Raw genomic sequence first — 14,937 nt, forward strand, 5'->3', positions numbered from 1 at the left:
TACAGACATACCTAACCTGAGACCTTGGCTGAGCAGCAGACTGTAGTCACTGCTTGAGTTAAGTTGGGAACTTGTTCAAGACCGCCACCATTTCTGAATATGCTGTTACTTGGACATGCAGGGGAAAACAACCCAAAAATTATTGGTCTGTGAAGTGATTGGAATATTTTTGATGTCTTCGAGTGAGTATGGTCTTTTCTGCATCCTTGGAAAACTCTACCAAAAAAAAAAATAAAAGCATGGAAAGTCATTTTAGCTTTTTGCAGTATTAGTCTGTATTAGCAGAGAATCAGTTAATAATAACCTACCTTGTGCTTATTGTATGACCCTTCATTAATTGTGATTTTTTTTGTATAGGAATACTTTTGCTCAGCCATCAAGACATAAGTACCTTTGGGAGATAACTAGAGAAGGTTTTTAATTAAGAAATTGTAAATATGACACAGATTTCCTCATTCTGATTTTTAAAAGAACAAGTATAAACCACTTACCTATGGGCAGTTTTATTTTTGATAGTATAATAGTTACTGGAATGGCTTTGGTGTCTGTTGTGTACAGGCTTTGGCCTGAAGCTGATGGGTTTATTGAAAAACATCACCTTTATTAAAAATGTAATCTTGAAAATATACTATTGGCATCTAAACAAAACTTACAGCTAAAGTGATTCTATTTTATTCTAATGTAACCTTTTAAATTAAAGATAAAACTCAAATCAGGTAGTAACAGAACAAAATTCAAGTCTTTCAAAAGTAATACATTTAAATTTAATTTTTAAAGCTGTTGGAGCTCTTTGATAGTGAAGACCCACGAGAACGTGATTTCCTAAAGACAGTTCTTCATAGAATTTATGGAAAATTCCTTGGTTTAAGAGCATTCATCAGGAAACAGATAAACAACATTTTCCTCAGGTATGCTCTGTGTGTGTGCGTGATGAGGTCGAGGAATATTTTCTCTTGCCTTTATGGTTTGGGTCTGCAGTGGGTTATTCTTGAAATAAAAGACCTGGTTTTAGTCTATGATCTGGCTTTCAAATATTTGAATGTTTTTAAGGATTATTTCTTTGAAATCTCTGATCCTCTGTTTCAATTTTTGTTGGTTGTCTCTTTTGGTAACAGGTTTATATATGAAACGGAGCACTTCAATGGTGTTGCTGAACTTCTTGAGATATTAGGAAGGTAAGTTTGAATTGACACAAATGAAATATAGCATCTTATTGTGGGTGTTTGCTTCAGCTTTTCTGCTTTGGGAATGGAGGGGGGCAAGGAGTTAATACAGCAACAGATGATGAAGTGCAGTCACTGATAATCTAATACTGTCTGGGTTACCACATGAATATCAGATTAGGGCACAAATTATTCTTTATTCAGTTCAAGTTATAAAGATGACTGGCAAAAGGTTTCTCAGCAGTCCTTGTTTGTCAGGCCTGTCTTCCCTTGCTTATCTTATATCTGATAGATGACTTGTTCTTTGATTCAGAAAATGAATGGTAACTTTTGCCCTCCTGCTGAATGAAATGCTTTAATCCTCAGCAGGCTGGTTTCCTTGAGATTCTATTCAGGAAAGCCTTGTAAGTTCTAGGTTTTTTAATTACCTTAATTTTAAATTAATTCACTAATTTAATTTTTAACTTTGGAAGTTTTTCTGTGGTAGTTTTTTTTACCGTTTTCCAAAATTGTCACACATATTTCACAGTAGAAAATTCTATAAATACTACTGGTCCAACTGAAAATACAAACATTGCAAAGCTATTGTGGAACAAATTTTCATGAAAATCAAGTGAAAGGGATACAATTATTTTCTCAGATTTGCATAAAATATAAGAGGGAAAAAGAAACCAACCTTTTCCTGCAAGACTTTTGTCTGTTCTATAGCTCATCAGCTCTTAAATATAAGGTGACTGAATCAATGACATAACTTGTGAATTTTGTTTTCGAAGGGAAAGGTTGTTCAACAGTCTCAAAACAAATGTTCAAACTGCACTGTTAAAATAGTTGAAAGTTGTATGACATCTGTTCTTTTTTCTCTGCAAGTTGCTGGTGGTGGTGGGTGAAATGGATCAGCTTCTTGATGCATCTTTCTAAGCTTTACAGTTGAACAGCATCAAGACTTACTATAGATGATTTTACCTAATGGAGGTCATGATAAATATACTTTAGTTCATCTAATGAGTATTATTTGTGCTGTGCTGTGGTTCTCTGATATTCCTACCAAGAGTCTAAACTCTCAGGATACCAAAACTTTAAAGTTTGTGCATATGTAGAGCTATTTTGTGGCTTCAAAATAATCAGATTTAGAAACAGAGTCAGAAATGGAGTGTCTGTTGAACTTACAGAAATTATTGACTTGCTAGGAAAAATATTTTCTAATTAAAAATAAATCCTGCTTATTCATGTTTTCAGTATTATCAATGGGTTTGCACTGCCACTGAAAGCAGAACACAAACAGTTCCTTATGAAAGTTCTGATTCCCATGCACACTGCAAAGGGATTAGCTTTGTTTCATGCACAGGTAAGTGTTTGCCTCTTTCTAAGAGTGGTGGGGTTTTTTGTATTTGCATTTGAAACTAATGAAATCTTAAAGCAGAATGTTATCAGTATTCAAAAATGCTTGCAAACTCAGTCACACAGTCATATATTTTTAAAAATATTCTTATAGATCTTATATTTAAATGTTAGTTTTGATGTAATATTTAGCATATATTACAAGTGAAAGAATGTAACGGTGAGTCAGTTATGTCATAAAGTGGCAAGTTTTTTTGCTTGTAGTCTTGTCACACTTCAAGCTTCATTTAATCCCAAAACCTTGTGCTGTTGTCATTTCCTTTATGTAACCTAAATGGTGTTTATAAAGGAACCTGTAGTATGGCCAGGTACTTATTTCAGAAGTGCTCTTTATTTCTCAAGCCATGCCAGTGATGGAGTGGGAAGGCCAATGTTGTTCCATTTATAAATGGCAGAAATGCACAGTGGCTCTCTGGATCAGCCAGAAATTATGTAGATCCATGACACGCTGTCAGAATGCTGCAGTTCTTCATCTGACTTTGATTCTCATACTTGCCACAGACATTCAGCATTTCACTTGAGGGATAATCTGTATCCTTTCCAGACATATGGCACTTGATTGTTCAATATATTTGACGCAAACCTGCAAGTAATTCTGCTGTGGCTAATTAAAACTTGCTTTGTAATTCAGCTCACTAATACAGCTCCTTACAGACTAGAGATACCAAGAAGTGAGTTTCTAATTAAAGTGAAATCATTATGACTGTGTAGTCCGCAAACAGGATCATGTCAAGAGCCCAGTTAATTCCTAATTCGCATATGAAGTTTTAAATTAATTGAATCACTTGTCTTCGTGGTTTATTGCTGTGCAGTAGGCTCCTCCCTGGCATGAGTCAGTGATAAAAAAAGGGACCAGTCGCCTCCCAAAGGTGTTTTCAGGGACAGATCAGTACAGCAAGCTGTCCTTTTTTAATGGAATACATTAACTCTGGTTCATGGGTATCTGAAAGGGGCCCTCCCTATTAATTCAGTTGTACTGTGTACCTGAAAGTACTGTTCAGTCTGCTGACCAGGCCGCTCCATTTATGGTCTCTCCATAGAACATTAGTGTCTTGCACACACACCCAGCACTGTGTGTTCCTGGTTTCCTGTTATCCCAAAAGTGTGAGCCAGCCTTAAATTTGCTTGTCAATCTCAAATGGCCTGGTTGCTTTGTTGCTGCAGTGCAAATGTAGCTCACCCTTGAAAGTGAAAGCCTTAAAGCTGAATTACACTTGAGTCTTTGTGTCTTTGAACAGTAAAGCAATACTGTACCAAAAATATATATAATGGATTTTATGAGATTAATGTGTGACATTCATGATTTTCTGAATCTACACAAATACATCTATAGCCGCAGGGTAAAAGACGTAAATTAGACCTGTTGCAATTCCAGCATTGTAATTATCTGCTTTGGTATCAGGGATTAAAAAAAAAAAAAGGAAATACTTGAAGCGTTCTGGGTTGTGAAATGTAACACATGTGTACAATTTTTTGTCCTTGCTTTATATTGCTAATTGAAAAATACTCTTTACTTCTTAAAATCTGTCTTAATGGAATCTAGGATTGTAACTTCTTCACTAATAGGATTCTTTTATGTTTTCTGCATGGGGTGGCTATTTAGTTACTTGGCTGTGCACTAATTAACTAAACTAGAAGTAATTATATAACATGAAATATCACACCTTGCCCTGAGAAGCCCTCGGCCCAGAAACCACTGGAGGCTGGGAGAGCAATGCTGGTGACTTGATTCCATTATGCTTCCCCCTTCTTACAGCTTTTCATGGGCACTTGTTGGCCATTTCTGCTTTGGGACAGGACACTCAGCTGCCTAAGCTCTTGTGGCTGTGGAATGGCTTAAAATTCTTTCACTGTAATCTTACTACTGAATGTTGCGTGCTGTAGATGTCTGGTGTTTGAGCAGTATGCCACGTGTGTCCAGTCAAACCTGTGCTAAAACTTGTCTTTTACTGAAAATATAGATGTTTGAAAATGATAGCTTTGTAATGTTAATATAGGAATTGATGTTAAGAAAAATCTGAGTTAGGGAAATACCTGTCAAGCTTAAAAGTAATTTTCTTCTAGGATGGAAAATAAAGATGATTTTTGGTATGCAGGAAGTTTTTGTAAGATATAGCAGGCCTGTATATCTTGCTGCTTTAATTGCTGTTTTGTTTAGTTTGGACTAATATGTAGGGATATTTTGGGTTGGGTTCCCCTCCATGATCTGAAGTGCTTCTATGAGAAGTTGTGATAGTTAATGCTGCGATGTCTAAACAGTGTCTGTTTAAACTAAATAATCATATGACTTACATTCTAGCTCGCCTATTGTGTTGTACAGTTCCTGGAAAAAGATACAACTTTAACAGAGCCTGTAAGTGTTTTTCAGTTGAATGTTTTTCTGGTTTTAATTTAAATTAAATATTACAGTGTAACTTGTTAGAATCATATAGTACTGCTGTCTGTGCTATCCTGATTAAATATCCATAGGTGGGGGTTTTTTGGGGGTAAAAAAAATTAGAACAGTTACTAAGAAAATGCTGGAAGGGCAGTTATCTCTTAACCTGTGGCCAAGGTGTTCGTGGTTCAAAATGTTATTTAAATCTGTGCTCTATCATGCAAACTGCTATGCTTGTCACAACTGTATTTTCTTCTTATAAGAACTAAAATTTCTATGTTTTTTGTATTGGTTGCTTGTGCTTAGCCACTGGATGAAGTTTTAGGGTATAAACAATCCCAAAACAAAAGTTGAAAATAATAACACTTTATTTAGACAGAACTCTGAAATTCTAAAGGCGCTGTTACTGTTCTGTCTCTTCAGTTCCCAGGGTGCCTCTTGGCAGTCACAATACAGGTGCTTCAGGCATCAGTGGCTTTTGCCAGACAGTCTCCCATGATACATATTGACAGCTCAGCTAAAAATGGTTTTGCAGTGCTTCATGCAGAGGCTTTTCCAGGGCTCATAAAAAGGAGCAGAGGCTCAGGGCAGTGCAGCAGCTCATGGGAACACAGGCCAGCCACAGCAGAAACTGGTTTCAGTTGGACAATCAGAAATATTTCCACTAGGACTATGCTGGGTTTAAGTACTTCATGTCTTCTTGTGACAGAAAAATGAAGCGCTTGTGCAAATTCTATAAAGAAAAAAAGATAAATAGCTTTGGGAAAACAACACTGATCTTCACTGGTCTTTCAGTGCAAGCTTGTTTTCTGCACAGCCACCTCGGTTCTGATGTTACTCATCAGCTGACAAGTTATTCTGTAGGTGGTGGAAGATACCAAGCAACTTGCTTTGTGTGCTTGAAGCATCTCCCCCCCCCCCCCCCCCCCCCGTGCTGCAGTGTTCCCAGCTACACTGGTCAATAAGGTTACTTTGTGGGAGAGGGTGAGGAGAAAGGAATTGCATAACCCATATTCCTTAAGCCAAGTGATAAAACAACTCAGGCATTTTGACAGTTAAAGTTGATATGTGAGCAGAAATTGTGTAGTATTACATAAAAACGTGCAAGAGTGAATGAAGTGACAACATGACCAAGTCAGAACTTCCTGACATGAATTTACAGAAGTGTGATGCAGAATCCAAACTTGGACTTTGAAGTGAGGGAGGCAAGGCTTTGAGGTAGGAGTGCCATCATGCAATTCTGTGGCTCATCTGGACTGTAGTATATGCAATTCTGATTGCCTCTTAGTTAGTAAAGGAGTAAAGAAAAATTCAGAATGGAGGGAGTGTAAGAACTCACTGCAGAGTCACTGCTTGTGTTTGCTTTGGTTGTTACTCTGAGTGCATAGTAAAACTTGCTTTATAGAGAAGTTAAAGTTAATAAGATGATAAGAAGTGAAACTTAAAGAAACTTTCTGAAATGTTTGAAAAGTAAATGTTAAAATTTGGGGCAACTGATGAGATAACATTGGAAATTTTTCTTGGCTTTAGGTCAAGTAGTATTTTAAGAACTCCATCAGAAGGCTGTCTTCACGCATACCTTACTGTTATTTTTCTGGCAGGAATTGTCACTCAGGGTCAGTTTAGAGGACATTCAATCTGAGCTCTTGTAGCTATGGTAGTTTGCCTCGGGTCAGTGCTGATGTTTGCAGAGCTGACAAGAAGAGTTTGTTACCTAACCCTGCTAAGTGCAATGGCATTTACATTGAAGAAACCAGGCTAAACGTGCAGTCCTTGTACGTGGAACAAGTTTTCTAGCAGGTGCCTACTGTTCTAAGTCACTTTATGGGAATTCTGTAGCTCAGCAAAGATTAATCCTTTCATGTAGTAAGAGCTACAGGATTTCAGATCTGCATTCATGCTGGCTACTTCTTTGAATAAAATCTATGAACATAGATGTGCATGTATTGGCTTTTTAACATAAAAGTAGAGTCATGCTGAAAACCAGTATTCCAGCAAGGAGGAGCAGGGACTGGGTATCTTCTTGACGTGTGCACTGTTATTCTTCAACTTGCTATTTCTTTATCAGCAGACACTCTTGCAGTAACATGTGCTGAAAGGTGGACTTTACTAGCACGCTCGATTTTAGGCTCTTGAGACCAGTAAATTAGTGTTCCAGTTAAGGCTGTATGGTAGGTTCTCAGACCTTTTTGTTGGCAAATACGCTCCTCTGAAGTGTTTTGGCTTACTTGGATTACTCCAAAGGAAGGAAAGATACCAGCAGAATGGACTATTATACCAGGAAACATTTGAGTTTGTTCTTTAGAACTATGGAATCTCAATAGTATATGAGAGTCACTCAGTTACAAGCTAATTGACACACAATGGGCCTAGATTTAAAGTGTTTTTACATACACAAATTTAAATTACTAATCTAGAGAAATAAATGTAATTCATTCATGCAAGTCTGACTCCTTGAGAGTGGAGGAGAAGCAAGCGAGTGAAGCAATGCCTGGTCTGGTAACTGCAGGGAAATGGGGTAACTCAAAACTTCTCCTCCCCCCTCACTGTGCCACCTGCCCGGGCTCTTCTCTGCATCCGTGGAGCAGCGAGGGGGCCAGGGCAGTACCAGTGGAGCAGTCCAGGGAGGACGAAGTTGTCACCTGTGCGTGCTGACCATGGCTTCCTGCTCCTTCATCAGTGTCAAGTGCTGCTGTTAATATTCCAGTGGTCTACATCTTCCAGCCAGCTTGGTACAACTGTATGTGTGGTCAAGGCGCTGTGAGGAATCTGTTCTTTCCTTGTAACTTGCTCTGTTTTTGTGGATATGAGCATAGAACTTTACCAGCTGCCCGAGGCTTCTGCATTTGCTCAGTGTCATTTGAAGCGACAGTGAGTTGTGTAGTAGCAGGATATGTGAGTATCCTAGGAAAAAGACTTGTGGGCACTTAAAGTCATACTGACTTTTTCTTCTGGAAAGCCACTTTTGGTAGTACATGTAGTTCTGAATAAAACAGCCAGCTGGAAGGCTGGAGGAAAAAAATCAACATGACAAAAAGCAAATATGGAAGGTATTCAAGTAGTTGAATAAGTTTTCCCTTTGGATATGATCAATTAGGTGCTGTAGTATCACAAAAATAGAAGTCCTTTCCTGAGAATAAAAGCTCATAAGGCTCTGAGAATGTTTCTGCTTCTGAAACATAGTTACAGCTATTTTTTTCCCTCAAGACAGCATTAATTTTGTAATTTAGATGTCATCTGAGATGCTTCATTTCTAGGAAAATTGCCTCTAGCCTTTCTTTGCTGTGTTCCCCCCCTTCCTCTTGGGGGCTGTACTTTCCAATTAATTTTGCCAGGTTTTTTTTCCAGTCTCGTGTAGGGTAGTTTCCAGTACAGATATTGGAATAAATTTTCTCTGCAAGTTCACATCTTTCTTACTTTAGTTTCCAGTCTAACATTGCAAATTCTAGCAGAGCCATGGCTCCTCTGTAGAACCTTGTTTGTGTAGGCAGCTTATACTGCGTCCTCTCAGGCTTCAAACCTTTGGTGCCAAGGCAGTTGCTCCCCAAAGTACAGATGAGTAGAAGACAAGAAAAATTTTGTTACTGGGAGGTTAACTTCATATCATGATGCTTTGATATGATCAGTATCCTATCAAATAATGTATGTACTGGGAACGGAGTGTGAACAGATAATCGCAGACATGGAAGTGATAGGGATCTAAGTTATTCTGATAACCTAACCAAGATAAATACTTAAATGAGTGCTTATTTTCAGTGGAACTACATTTAGCTGTATTCAGTTTACACTGAACCTCTGGATAAGGAAAACTAAACTAGTGGGTTTTTTTTAATCTTATCAGTTATGTAACAGAAACGTGTTCTCCTCTAACTTGTTTGTGTTTTCCATATAGGTAATCAGAGGACTGCTCAAATTTTGGCCCAAAACATGCAGTCAGAAAGAGGTTGGTTTTGTCTCTTGTTTCTGGTGTCTGCTGCAAAGTAAAATGTTGTGGGGCAGGTTCACAAACCTTCCCTCTGCTGTGCTCAAGAGATTTTGCAGAACAATTGCAGTTCTTGAATCTTTTTAAGGCACTTGCCTCTGTCATGACACTCGCTGTGACTGTTTTTATGTCTCTGTTCTCATTATTTTAAAACTATATTCAAAGTTGCATTCTAATTAAGATATTGTATAGAGAAACAATTTTCTGAGGTGAGAAATACTTTAGTAGATACAGATCAAGTTGGAGGTAGTCATCTACAGTGTGACATGTTTGAGATGCTGAGCAAGTGTCTGGTAAAGCAAACATACTTTCTTTTTTTGTAGTATGGAAATCATTTTAAATGGTCACGTGAAATTAATTTTTATTCTGGTTTCTCCTATCTGGTTAAAAAGAGTTTAAAAAACAGGAATTTGATTTATGCCACCAGGTTACATCCCCAATAGCTCTTTAAAAGTGGGATCCCTGAACTCTGTTGTTCCTGTTTCTTTGAGTAGTGTTAAATTTTTCTGTGCCGCCTACTCAGTGTTCTGCTGGTTGCAATTTTATATGGGAATTAACAATTCAGCACTTGGAAACTCATTTTAGAGATCGTGGATAATTGTAATCTCTGCAGCCATTCTTGAAATAAAATGCTTATTTTCTGCAGCAGTTGGGTGAAGTATTGAGAGTGTTTACAACTAAAGGAGTCCGAGAGGAAAGCTGTAACCTGGTAGCAGAAATTGATGATTGACTTCTTTTAGGCTGCAGAAACCCTGTGGATGTCTAATGGGTTGTAATTATAGACAGTGTGTTTTGCAGGACTCATGACTAATGTATAAGCTGTGTTTTGTTTCTGTTTACAATGGTGATATAGAACAGTCTCATCTATTTTTGATTTTTTATGCACACAGGTAATGTTTTTAGGTGAAATTGAAGAAATCTTAGATGTAATAGAACCAACACAATTCAAAAAAATAGAAGAGCCTTTATTTAAGCAAATATCCAAGAGCGTGTCAAGTTCACATTTTCAGGTAAATAAAAAAAAATTTAAAAAACCACCATGTAGTAACTTACTTTATGGTTGTTGACCCCTAAACTTTGTGTTTCAGGTTGCAGAAAGAGCTTTGTACTTCTGGAATAATGAATATATTCTTAGCCTGATTGAAGAGAACATCGATAAAATTTTACCAATTATGTTTGGCAGTTTGTACAAGATCTCCAAAGAACACTGGAATCAGTATGTAATGCTTAACTTTGTTTATAGTACCACAAATAAATTGTCCACTGTTTCAGGGTTAGATTGTGAGCTTGAAAATGTGACTTCTTTCTTACTTAAATCAGAAGAACACCACTGTCAGCTGTATGGTGCTTTCACTGTTCTGCATTGTTACGATGGAGACCTGTAATTTATTGAAAAACTGTGAGGAAATTGGATGATGGCCTTCATACTGTAACCACATTTCATCCTATGTGTTAGTTCAAAATGCAGATCAATGCTATTTAGAGCAAAACCATTTCTGAGGGTTGCTTCTGCTATATTTATGCTTTACTGTCCTTTACCACTTTAAAATGAATAAAATTCTGTGTCTTTGTAAGTAGTTATTGCTGCCCAGTGAGGTAAGAAGGGGAAAAGATACTCTCAGAGAAGGGTAATTCCTACCACTGTAAAGGATGGTAGGACTGAGAAATGAGTGACTACTTCATATTATATTTAATGCCACAAGTTAAATATTAGTATTTTTAGATCATGTTTGAAAGAAGCAGTAATGGTATTGAAATACTAAAAAGCCAAATGTGCTGGTGTCAGCACCCTGAACTGAGACACAAATCAGTGTGCAGTGTGAAGCTTGTGCAGGCAAAAGCCAGAGTGAGCAGGAGCCTCCCACAGCCCTGGAGTAAATCAGATGTCCTGGTTTAAGCCCTTGGAGGCTTGGAAATTACTCTGAATTTGTCTGGATGGTGTGTCTAGTTGCAAACGTAGCAGCTGAGACTGAATATAAATTTTGGGGAGTAGTTATTGCAGTATCAAGATATTTGGGACCTCACCAAATTTGGAGGCTGTCCCTCTTTCCCTGTCTGCAGACGAAGTTGCTCTTTATGCAGGCAGTAAGACAGAGTAGTTGCATACCTTGTGGGCAAGGACGTTCAGGGAAGAAAGTCTAAGACTTTGGTTTTAGAATGTTTTGGAGGGCAGCAAAACATGCTTATATCCATCTGGCTCTCCGATATGAACTTAACTACACACTCAAGATTTTCCTGTCAGAAAACCAAAACCCTGAATAAGCTTTTGAGTTCAAACCACTTGAAAGCCAGGGTACAAAAAAAAAATTTAAAAAGTGTGTAAACAGGCAAAGCATACTGCACATTTTGAATGAGTGCAGGGCTGTGGTGAACAGCTGGGGATTTCCTAGTGCCATGAGGGACAGTGTACTGAAAAGGCAAACCTGGTCCTTTGATTACTTCCTCAGGGGTTTTTAAAACTCATTTTTCAAGGTCACAGGGCTGCAGCCTCGTAGTCAATGGGGAACTGCTAGTGAGGGAAAAGATGGGGAAGACATTTTACCTACTTTTTGATTAGTGGTAAGCTTAATGACAGGCACCTTTTAATGTTTCATTTTATTGCTGGTTTTTTATGTCTTTCTATAACTGAGTGTGTTTAAAGGAGATAGGCACCACAATGCTTAAGATAGTTTATTGAAATACGAATGCTTTCACAAAAAGGGTGATGCCTAATGTGGAAATAAATACGTAGCACACAGCCACTATTGCTCATACTGTTGAGTTTCTTAAAAGAAACTAAGGTACCCAAAGCCATCATCTGATGTTCTCAATTCAGTTCTCTAACAGGGCATGTGCAACAACACTGCCAGAAACTCTGCTGGGAGAGCTTTGTGTGGCTGTGCTAAACCACATGCCTGTGGTTCCTCTGCTGCCTTCTTGAAGCTATTAGCCAGAAGTTTTATTTTTCTAGACTCTCATATTTCATTACTCAAATATTACAAAGTTGTTGGTTTATTAAAGATTTAACATGATTGAATGGCTTTAGAGTACAGCCACAGCATGAATAATTATATCTTGCACAAATTACAGAAGTCAGGAATTTAAGGGTAAATAACCATTTCAAAAAATGTTTGACTATACTATAATTTCCTCTGTAAATTAGTAAAATGAAAAGGATTTTATTTCAGGAAGTCCCTGATGTTACAGTATTATCTTGAATTAGAAGCTCAGAGTCCAAAAAAGAAATCAAGGACGTGATGATTGAATTAATTTTGTCATTAACTGTAATGGCTGTTCTCCTTCTGTTTTAGAACCATTGTGGCACTGGTATACAATGTGCTGAAAACCCTGATGGAAATGAATGGCAAGCTTTTTGATGAGCTCACAAGCTCATACAAAGCAGAAAGGCAAAGGTACTGGTTCTTTTTTCAAATGCCCATTGAGTGCATCAAAGCTATAATTTTAGATGTTACTTTGCTGTTGTGGCTGTGGGCTCAGCTGCTGCTGGCTGTGCTGCCTCAGGGATGTCTGAAGAGAGCTGAGCTCTGGAGAATGCTTCATAGCTCAGCAAAAACATGTCTTACCCTACTAACCTACTAAGCAACACTGCTGGAGTAAGAGAGGCAGGGTGTGGGTTATCCTTGGCCAGCTGAGACCATGTGCCAAGTCTCCTTTCAGTAGCTGTGCTCTTCTCCCCACAAAATGCTTAGTCCTTTAATTTGCATTTGATAAAGAAGCTTCTTAGAACTGCAGCTGTCTGTGCAAGGCCACACTGCAGCAATTGTCTGCGTTTGCTGGAGCAAAGCTACGGTTTCACCACTAACCATTACTGATTTGTACGCTCACTTTTTAATTAATTAAACTTTAATTGTCGCTAAAAATAGCTTTGGAGAAAAACTTACAAGATAAACTGCTAGATGTAAGTCACAGCTAAGTTACTACATCTCCAGATTGTACTTAAAACACATCTGAAATGGATCCTTCACTCTTTTCTACAGAGAGAAAAAGAAGGAATTGGAACGTGAAGAGTTGTGGAGAAGGCTAGAGGAGTTAAAGCTTAAGAAGGCAATGGCAGAAAAGCAGACTCACAATGTGCTTAATGCACATAATACAAGTGCCAAATAAAAGAAATGACCACCTCTACTCGGCAGACATTCTTTTTTTGTACCCTTTTGAAATATATAAGGATTTGCAAAAGAAACCTCATCAGTATAATGGAAACAGCCAATTTTTTTCTCTGGCAAATGTAAAGATTTGAATTTAAATACAGCAGTTAAGTGATGTCATTACCACAACATATTGTAAATTTGTCTAATTATTGATAGACTGTCACTTCCAACGTTTCATAGAACTGAATTATCATCATCCTTAATAAGTGAAATAATTACGGGAGTGGTGAGAATTATGACTTGAATTTTTGATTGTGTTGCACATAGGTGGTATAGTTTGCTATGTACACATTTTTCCTTGTTTTGTATGTGCTTTTCACATTGCTGCATACTTTGGTTAAGATGATAGAAAAGGCTTCTAGTTGTGCTGTATTTTCTCAAATAAAACCAAGGTACGTTACCAGTAACTTGAGATATTCAGTATGTGCCCCTTACAGCATTGGAAGGAACTCAGATACGGTGCTGTCCTTGAATTCCTGATTGGATTCAGATTTAGATTTATATAATGCTCACATTAGAAGGAGGCAAGGTAGGGAGAGAGAGTCAGCTGCAACAGGTTGGGGTGGCCAGCGCCTCTACCCCATTCCTGCTCTGTCTTGGTCCTGGGCTAGTTAGGGATTTCCTCCTGCTACAGCTGAGAATGGAGCTTCCTCTAGAGAGCCCATCAATGATGCTCTTCATCCGCCCAAGGACCCTGCAGATCTCTCTCACAGACTATCCTGGATGTTTCTGTGTTAGTTTTAGCATCTCATGGACTGAAGAAGAGACCAAAATTGGCTATTTTTTTTTAATAGCAAGGAGGAAAGTGAACGTCAAGAAATAGTTCCTTGTTTTCTTTAAAGAAAATGCAGTCTGTTTCTTAAAAATGGAAAGCTGACAATAGAAGTCTTGTCTGTTTACTTGATCAAGTATTTTTCACATCTTTATTCAGAGTACCATTCCAATCTCTTAAATTGCAGTTGTGTGGATAAATTTTGTAATGAAAGATCTTTGGGGAATTGAGCAGCATTCAATAAAGTCTTTATGTTTTTATTTAGTGCTGTACCTCACATCTTTGTGTTTATGAAGTCCAGGAGAATTAGAATGGCTGTTGTGAACAACTTTTTTAACTGCACAAGTCTCTGACTAAGCTGTGGCTTTTCACTGAGTGGCAAAAGTATTGGAGCCACAGGGTGTTGGGGTTTTGGTGAGTAGGGTAGAAGGCTCTGCTCTGTGGTGGTGAGAAATCTGAGTCAGGTGTCCTGGGCTTCCCTTACCTCCTGCGAGGCTGGTTTACTGACACTGTTTACTGACATTGTTCAAGATGTTTCTGGGGTGAGGGGAAGTATTTGCTACACTATTTGAGTTGACTTCATTACACTTTCACTGTTGTTTAATTTTTGTTTCTTAAGTAGTTGTTTCTAGAGAGCATAAGGCACCAGTATTGCCTGAAGAGGTTTACTGTTCCAGCAGCTCTGGCAGATCAAAACTAATTATTGCTACTCTCTTAACTGTCCATTTTATATAAAAGAGCTACAAAATCAGCTGAGCAAGGTAAGCTCTTCCATGGTAGCTGGCTGCCCAAAATTTGGCAGGGAGAGGAATCCTTTACCTTTCATGGTGCTGCTTCTTGAAGGGAGAGGACAATCACACAGGCACAGCTCACCTCAGTTCAGTGCTTCAGTGCTGTTTTTGCACTTAGAAGAATAAACCCCTCAATTTGTGACACAATATGTTTTCAGCTGTCCTACAGCCTAAAGGAAGTAACTTAGACAAATGTTGGGGAACCAAACACCTTGCAGGGATAGAAGGACCAAATCACTGACAGTTGTAACGGTTACAAGTTGTTCAAAAAGTTACAGGCATCAAACTTAAGTAATACAAAGACAA

The 14,937-nt window shown here is 38.1% G+C and overlaps 1 protein-coding gene across 1 annotated transcript in view; it reads left to right on the forward strand.

The window, feature by feature from the left end:
* PPP2R5A (protein phosphatase 2 regulatory subunit B'alpha) overlaps positions 1 to 14,102 on the forward strand; it is a 46,837-nt gene extending 32,735 nt beyond the window's left edge. Inside the window, exons 5-13 of the mRNA XM_071578169.1 lie at positions 778 to 908; positions 1,116 to 1,175; positions 2,400 to 2,508; positions 4,861 to 4,914; positions 8,831 to 8,881; positions 9,811 to 9,930; positions 10,009 to 10,136; positions 12,211 to 12,312; positions 12,898 to 14,102. Of these exons, the coding sequence (XP_071434270.1) occupies positions 778 to 908; positions 1,116 to 1,175; positions 2,400 to 2,508; positions 4,861 to 4,914; positions 8,831 to 8,881; positions 9,811 to 9,930; positions 10,009 to 10,136; positions 12,211 to 12,312; positions 12,898 to 13,024 (882 nt within the window). The 3' untranslated portion in view covers positions 13,025 to 14,102. The remainder of the gene's footprint in view (positions 1 to 777; positions 909 to 1,115; positions 1,176 to 2,399; positions 2,509 to 4,860; positions 4,915 to 8,830; positions 8,882 to 9,810; positions 9,931 to 10,008; positions 10,137 to 12,210; positions 12,313 to 12,897) is intronic.
* The last annotated feature ends 835 nt before the right edge of the window (positions 14,103 to 14,937 follow it).

This window comes from Pithys albifrons, chromosome 2 (genome assembly GCF_047495875.1).
Source record: "Pithys albifrons albifrons isolate INPA30051 chromosome 2, PitAlb_v1, whole genome shotgun sequence".
Taxonomy (NCBI): domain Eukaryota; kingdom Metazoa; phylum Chordata; class Aves; order Passeriformes; family Thamnophilidae; genus Pithys; species Pithys albifrons.